This window comes from Phragmites australis, chromosome 4 (assembly GCF_958298935.1).
Source record: "Phragmites australis chromosome 4, lpPhrAust1.1, whole genome shotgun sequence".
NCBI lineage: Eukaryota > Viridiplantae > Streptophyta > Magnoliopsida > Poales > Poaceae > Phragmites > Phragmites australis.
This window is the reverse complement of record NC_084924.1, coordinates 6,894,711-6,902,817: the sequence shown is the minus strand read 5'-3', so window position 1 is coordinate 6,902,817 and position 8,107 is coordinate 6,894,711. Positions and strand designations below refer to the sequence as shown.

The window sequence follows — 8,107 nt, the reverse complement described above, 5'->3', positions numbered from 1 at the left end:
GTTACCAACTACGGATATAGAACATATTTTACTAAAATAAATAAATAAAAAAATTAAGAGGAAAATTAATAGATAATTTTCTACTACTTTTCGGATCCCATCTGAAATCAAACTACGGTATCGCTCCTGACGTATTCGTTCGGCGGTACTCCTATAGCGTATCTATATCTTCATATACTGAGTTTGTGTTTAATATTATCATATTTAATATTTATACTTTTATTACAACACACTGAAACTTAGCTAACTACATGTTTATGTGTTGAATCCCTGCAATCCCCCGCCTTTTCCTTTTTGGTTCTTCTTCCTTGACGTGTTGCACACTTGTAAGCTGCATTTCTTTCTCTCCTAGGCCTTGATTGCAGCACTAGAATTTTTCTCAAATCACACGGAAACCTTCAAGGTTCATGTCAAGTCAGGATCCAAAAAAGTCCTTCATGAATTGGATTTCTAAAGATAGCCTTGATATGCTACAAGCTCTCAAGTTAGCCTCCTGAACTGATGAAAGGGAGAAGATCACGGGCGGTGGGCCCACCCTTTCTTCCCCGCCCCATCCTCGCAACGGGCCTAACGACTTTTTCCCTTCCCGCCACTTTCTCTTCGCCTCTCACTGCCCAGCTCCTCCACGCATACACAACCCCGCTCCTCCCCTCCTCTCACATTTCTCCAATTCACCGTATCGGCGCGCCGCTACAGCCTCCGGCAAGAAACCGATGAGAGATAGCGATGGCGTCCCGCGCTCGCACCCGTCGAACCTCCCGCTGCCGACGCCGCAGTCCGACCCGAACCTACAGTTCTCGGGGACGGACGATGACTCTTCGAACCGGAACAGCAGCTCTTCCGCGACGGGCGGCGCGAGCCCCGGGTTCTACTCCGACTACCCGACCAGCTTCAGCGGCGAGTGCTCGCCGTACAACATGTCCCCCTGGAACCAGACCATGGCGTCCCCCTGGTCGCACCACAGCGAGGCGTCCATGGCAGGCCACGGCGGCGCGCCCACCATGGTGCCAGGCACGAGCCTCATCGGCTCGCTCGTGAGGGAGGAAGGCCACATCTACTCGCTCGCCGCCAAGACCGACACGCTGTACACCGGCTCGGACAGCAAGAACATCCGCGTCTGGCGCAAGCAGAAGGACTCCGGCGGCTTCAAGTCGTCGAGCGGCCTCGTGAAGGCTATCGTCATCTCCGGCGAGCGCATCTTCACTGGCCACCAGGACGGCAAGATCAGGGTGTGGAAGGTGTCGCCCAAGAACGGCCTGCACAAGCGCGTGGGCAGCCTGCCGCGGCTGCGCGACTTCCTACGAGGCTCGCTGAACCCGTCCAACTACGTCGAGGTGCGCAAGAACCGGACGGCGCTGTGGATCCGGCACAGCGACGCCGTGTCGTGCCTGAGCCCGACGGACGCGGCGCAGGGCTTGCTCTACTCGGGGTCATGGGACCGCACCTTCAAGGTGTGGCGCATCACCGACTCCAAGTGCCTCCAGTCGGTGGTGGCCCACGACGACAACGTGAACGCCATCGTGGCGGCGTTCGACGGGCTGGTGTTCACCGGCTCGGCGGACGGCACCGTGAAGGTGTGGCGGCGGGAGCTGCAGGGGAAGGGGACCAAGCACGTGCCCGTGCAGACGTTGCTGAAGCAGGAGCACGCGGTGAACGCGCTCGCCGTGAGCGCCATCGCGCCGGTGCTCTACTGCGGCTCCTCCGACGGGCTCGTCAACTTCTGGGAGGGCGACCGCCACCTCGTCCACGGCGGCGTGCTGCGCGGGCACAAGAAGGCCGTGTTCTGCCTCGCCGCGGCCGGCGCCCTCCTGCTCAGTGGCTCCGCCGACAACACCATCTTCGTGTGGCGGCGGGACGGCGGCATGCACTCCTGCCTCTCAGTGCTCACGGGCCACACCGAGCCCATCAGGTGCATCGCCGTCGTCGAGGACAACGCCGAAGGCGGCGAGGCCAGCGGCGCGGGCGGGTCGGCGCCGCGGTGGATCGCGTACAGCGGCAGCCTCGACAAGTCGATCAAGGTGTGGCGCGTGTCCGACGAGGCGCCGGACGCGCTGCTCCAGGGCCCCGGCGCCGGCGACGCGCCGCAGATGTTCGACCGGTATCCCGGCGACCCATTCGGGGCCGGCAGCTCGTCGAGGTCGTTCCGCTAAGAAGTGTGATAATTTGCAACATTTTTTTCACTTACCACTTCATCATTGAGTGGAGCGATGCATCTTGGATGGATTAACAGAAGAAGTTGCTGGATTGGTAATACATACGTCCTTATATATACTGTTTGGAGATGACTGGGAATTGGATGGTATGGTGTAAGCATGAGCCATGGAGTTTTTTCACCTTTTGTAACAAGGATGGTGAATCTAGCTAGGTAAGTTTGCTTTTGGAAATTGACCAAGGGAAAATTTTGATACATGCTTATTTCTTGTACTAGTTGAAACTGACTTGATTTTATGCTAAAGGGTGAAATCAATAAAGGAGCGATTTCTAACTTCCGAGGACCTTTATCATTGTGTTGTCCATTTAACAGCATGTACTCTTAGCTAGGAGCTTGAATATAATTTGGAACGTGATGAAAACTCCTAATTTCGTTCTCTATAGGTGTACCCAAGCCGAGGTGACACGCCATTGGGTTGGGCTCGTAACAATGGCTATGTCTAATCAATGGTCGTTCATGCGTGACCCCAGATTTTTCTCAGATCAGTTTCTTTTTTGGAGAGGAAGATAGGGACTTTATTCCTCATTACGGGCAATGTTTTCATCCAAAAAATACAGGAGGAATTTTTTTGGAAGAATTCATTCATTGGACTAACTTATCGGGACAGCATAGCTGCATGGGTGCGTTCGACTTGTCCTAAACCACCGGCCTGACTGGAGCTGGCAAGGGAGTCTATATGTGGCCTTGGTGTCAGAGTGTACTGGAGAACAGCAGCAATGATCATCTACTGGCTTCTAGGTTAGATAGATCTAGCATCCCAAGCTAGAAGCAAATATTACTAGGGGTCTAGAACGAGACATAGGTAATAAACGACAAGCGAGCTGACTCTAACCCTCTGAGGATTAAAATGAGCCATTTTTTACACAATGACAAAAAAATTAGATCTTAAAAAAATAAGATAAGAAGAAGAAAGATCTAAGTAAGGAAGAACGAAACATTGGATGATGATGAAAAGAAAACCATATTTTTCACAAATCTCTTACCATCAAAGTAAGGAAGAATAAATATCTAAGTCAGAAGAGTACAGAAGAATAAAGAACTTTGCTCTTACTAGTGTCAAAGTGAATTCTCATTTGTGGCATAGAGAAAATGACAGAAGTAGGAGGATTATATAGAGGTCATAGTTGTGGCGGTTGAAGTTACCAACCAATAGTGATAGATCAATGTGTCGATTCGCACACCCTGTGTTAAGATATCACTGCTAGTTGTAGGTCCCAACTGGTAGTGATAGATCAACACGTTGATTCGCGCCCTTTATGACTGTCAGTTGTAGTTACTACCGGTTGGTAACTATAATCGACGGTGATAGCTTAATTGCCCTCTTTATAACTCCCACATGTCCCTTCATCTTCAACGCTATTAAAACTATGCAGCACCCTTTTGTCTTCCTCAAACGTCCATTACAACTACCGGTTCTCTCCGGCCTCCTCATTCCATCCACACCATCGCTCCTCCTCCAATGCATCGTGCAAAGTTCCTAGCTAGCTGAGTTGTACCATTGATGTTGTCATGGCCGAACCTCCTCCACCACTGCCACTTGTCGCTCCTCCTCTACCATCGCCACCTCTAGCCTCTCCTCTGTCCCCACTCCCGTACTCATCGAAGGAGGAGCAAGTAATGACGGTCTCCTCTGATGACCATTCCTTCTCCTCCTCCTCCGTCGATGATCGGTCCTCCTCCCCGTACGATCATAACTGAGAGAACTTCTTGGGAGAGGGCCCTCCGCCAAACAATCGTCATGCGCCGACGACCTCGAAGGACTCCTACACTGGCCCTCATCGACGCATCCTTCGAGGAGGAGGAGGAAGCGGCCAACGCTGAGGCCTCCAATGACAATGACGAGGAGACCGATGTAGAGGCCTCTGATGATGAAGAGGAGGAGGAGGAGGCTGTCGCCAGTGATGACGATGACGACAATAGCATTGACTAGGACAACTTCAAGAAGGAGTCAACGATGATGGCTTGCCGTCGAAGAAGCGAAAGCTAGTATAGGTGTAGGAATAGCTAGCATAGGCTTAGTCTTTCAATTTGGATGTTTTTTTTATGTAATCCAGAACTTCTTTGGTAATCCAGATATTAGTTTGTGTATGTATAAGCGCTTCAAAGCATGGTATCTTATTTTGCACTTCCAAGCTTGGCCAACACGTCCTCTCTAAAAGCATATCCCGTGTCACTATCGATTCATGGAATCAACCGACAGTGATAAATGGTATATCACTGACGGTCGATTCACAAAACGACATCGATACATCACTGTCGATTAGTTGATGTAACCAACAGTGATACACTCATTACCACTATCGGTTCCTATGACCTCATTAATTGTATTGACCGTTTATGGTTATGAACCGACAGTGATAATTTATCATTGTCGATGCTAGCCAAATCGGCACTGATAGCTGGTTATCGATTGGAGTTTATGTAGTAGTGAGTCCGTCAAAATTCTTAAGTTAATGAGATGCGAGACACTTGATGTCTCCATGGGCCAAGTCGTTGGTGACAGGAGTTCTTTCGCGAGATTTAAAGAGTGATGTAGGCTTGCTGAGCCGTGGTAAATGATGGTAGCATTAACGGCTAGCTAAAAACAAATGTGAAATGACGTGGTGGCGACTAACTCAATCGTAATTTTCGATGACGTGGTTCAACATGAGGAATTATTGATTGTTGTTAAAATAAATATACGGAAAATGATTGATTTGTTCATCTGATGATGATTATCAACAAACAGACATACAAATATGACAACAGTTGTAGGTTATTTAATTTAGAGGCCCATAGAGGTAGTCAAGAACAAACTACTAGATAATAAAGTAGTAGGGACGGAGCTAGAAAGAAAATCAAAGGGGATCCAATTAGGATGAATTGAGTATTAGAGGTGCCAAATAGAGGAATTTTATTATTATACATTAAAAAAAATTGTGTTATATAGAGAAAATCATTAGCCATAAGGGGGCCAGGGCTCCTGCTAGCCCCTCCCTAGCTCTGTCCCTGGAAGTAGCACTAGGGGCCCTCATCGGCATTTGGTAGAATACAATACGTATTGCAGATCACAAGACATTTTAACTAGGACAACAAGTACTTACTTGTGATCACATACGAATTACTTACTTAATCGAGGTTATCCTTATGATGAGCCTGGAACACCTCGTTGACCAACCTCTCTAGGTTGATCCAAGAGGGCCCACCTGACAGTGAGACCGCAGTTACGGCCCTCTCCTAACATTCGGCAGCTCGCTGCCTCATCTCTCTCCCTTTCTCCCCTCCCATTACCTCCCTCACAAGCATCTCCACCTCCCCTCTCTTGAGTCTTAACGTCACTGCCGATCTCCATGCCAACGCGCAACTCCATGCAGGAGAACCGGCAGTTCGTCGGGCTGATCAGCGCCGACAGGCCAACACAACATGGGTACTCTGGAAGAGATGCTCTCGAGCATCGAGTTCCACACACAATGTGTCAGGAACGCACCCACTGCCTCATGCCAGAGAACCTCCCTCTGGGGGCACCAGCTTGTGATGTAGCCTTGCTCTTTCGTCTCCTCGACGAGCTCCGGTGGCAACTTGGCGATCGGGTCACCGGTGCCCTTGTCTTGGTTGTCTCTGACCACCATCAAGAACTCGTAGCCACTGTTGGCCAACCCCCACGTGAATTCCACCAGTTGCTGGCTCGTCAAGATGGTTATGCTGCCGAAGTTGGCGTACACCACAGAGCGAGGCCGCTTGCTTCCGAGCCATTCCAAACAGTTGTCGTCCTCCGTGGAGAGGTTGGCGTGCATCGTGTCGAGCGGGCTGCCAACGACGACGTGTTCTGCAAGCAGCGAGAGCAGCCTGACGGTGTAGATGGGCGGAAGGACGGACGACATGGCGGCGACGACGTCACCCTCCAGCTCGTCGAACGTGTTGAGGACGACGGTGGACGGGGCGGTCTGGAGACTCTGCATGAGTCGATGGACGGTGTGGAGCATGGCGTCGTCGGGGTCCGTCGTGTGGATGAAGCTTACGAAGTCACGCAGCGCATGTCCTCCAGCATCCCGGGCACCCAGTCGATGACCGTGCCCTCAAAGTAGCCATTGCTCAGCTGCTCTGCATCTGAATAAGGGCATGTTTGGCAGAGCTCCCAGAGTAGTTTTCCGGTTGGAAGCAGGGGACCTCTATCAAATAGTAGCTTTTAGCTTCCTGAGTGGAATGAGAATGATTCTGTGAAATGAACTAGAAGCTGGGGAGCTGAAAAAAGCAGATTCCCCTGATTCACTTCTTGTACATAATCACTTTTTTCATATAATTTATTCTAGATAATCACTTTCAGCCACATAATCACTCCCGCCAGAGAATCACTCTCCACAGAGAATTTAAATCAGAGATAACTCTACCAAACAAGCCCTAACACAAGCAAGAGAATCAATGATAGTTTTCTTTCTCCCCTACTGCTAGCTATTCTTGTTCAAAAGGAACACTTGCTTTTCAGTGGAACTAAGCCTTTGTCGACAAGTTGCTGGCACTGAAGGCACGCCATGAGCGCGCAGGCGCTCGTTTTCCAGAAGGCCACGGCCGGGAGGCCCACCTCCCTGGCGGAAAGCAGGACACACTCGATATCGGAGACGGCACAAGTCATCGGTGCACCGGCGATGGTGGTATCGTCGAGGAGATTCTTGAGGTGCGGAACGAAGACCTCGATGGAGGAGATCAGGGCGGCTATGTGCTGCGGAGAATGGTTGTTGTCGTCCTCGTCAGAAGGCAGCAGCGGCAAGCCATCGGGGACGGCGGCAAAGCGGAAGCTAGGGGTGCCCGCGAGCGCGTCTGGGCCCCGTGAGCGGACGAGGCGGCGGCGATTGCGATCGGAGTGGACGAAGGTGACGCGGACGCTGCCCTGGACTTGGAGGAGCTTGGCCAGGTGCGGCGCGGCCGCGACGTGGCTCTGCGCCGGGAACGGGAAGAACACCACGTGCGCGGCTGGCTTCTCACCGGCGGCAGCGGCGGCAGCTCGCGTCGACATGGCCAGGGGTCAGATTGATGGATGCAGTTCTTGCAAGTGGCAAGTGACTGCTGCTGCGATAATGACATGTTTGTTTTAGTTTATGATTTGAAAAGCTATTTTTAAAAACTGAAATTAAAATAAATAAGTAGAGTGTATAATCTGTTTTTCAAAATCAAACTATAATTCAATCACAATCTAGAAGCTATCTCTCATCAACTTTTTATAGATCGTGATTATAGTAAAAATAAAAGTGTCCACACAGGTCTAAAATAATTACCCACCAAGGATATTACTCCGTCAGCTTTTATAGTTCAACTTTTTAAAATCTAAAATTTAAAAGATGTTTTTTATAATTTTAAGTTAAAATAAACAGATCTTCAGAAAAAAAAAATAGAGAGGCTTGGCCTACCTAGCTTTAACAACTGATAACTCTACCGTTAACGTGGTTGCACCGAGAGTAGAGTTGACACGGTGGGTGGGACACTACTGCTCCACCTATTTTTGCATGTCCAAATCCAATCATTGTTAGCTGGTGTTTGGTAGAGCTTATTTTTAACTTCATATCAAATTTTGAGATTGTATGTTAAAATATTATGATGTAAGTCTTTATTTTTAGTTTAAAATAAAAATAAAATAGTTCACCTAAATACTCTTAAAGATCTTTTTGGGAGGGCTCTAGCTTCAAACCCCAACTCTACCAATTTGTAGATCAGCCAACTCTATGGAGTAGTCATTCTCATAGTTCATTTTCATGGATCAGCTGAAGGGATACTCCACAAACTTTATTTTCATATATCTTTGTGAAGTTAGGAGTAATTGCCCATCACTGCTACTAGGGTAATACCCTTGCGCCCCCACCCCACGCTGGTCTCTGCCCCCGCCCGAGTTTCTCTCTGGTGATTTTTGCCCTAGCCATTGGAGTT

General features: G+C 49.5%; 1 protein-coding gene and 1 pseudogene across 1 annotated transcript; one reads left to right on the top strand and one right to left on the bottom strand.

The window, feature by feature from the left end:
• The first annotated feature begins 713 nt into the window (after positions 1 to 713).
• Positions 714 to 2,150, top strand: LOC133914135 (protein JINGUBANG-like). Its single transcript, XM_062357279.1, has one exon. The coding sequence runs from the start codon at positions 714 to 716 to the stop codon at positions 2,148 to 2,150; it is 1,437 nt and encodes a 478-aa protein (XP_062213263.1).
• Positions 2,151 to 5,320: 3,170 nt separating this feature from the next.
• On the bottom strand, positions 5,321 to 7,202 carry LOC133914561 (7-deoxyloganetin glucosyltransferase-like; annotated as a pseudogene).
• Positions 7,203 to 8,107: the final 905 nt, after the last annotated feature.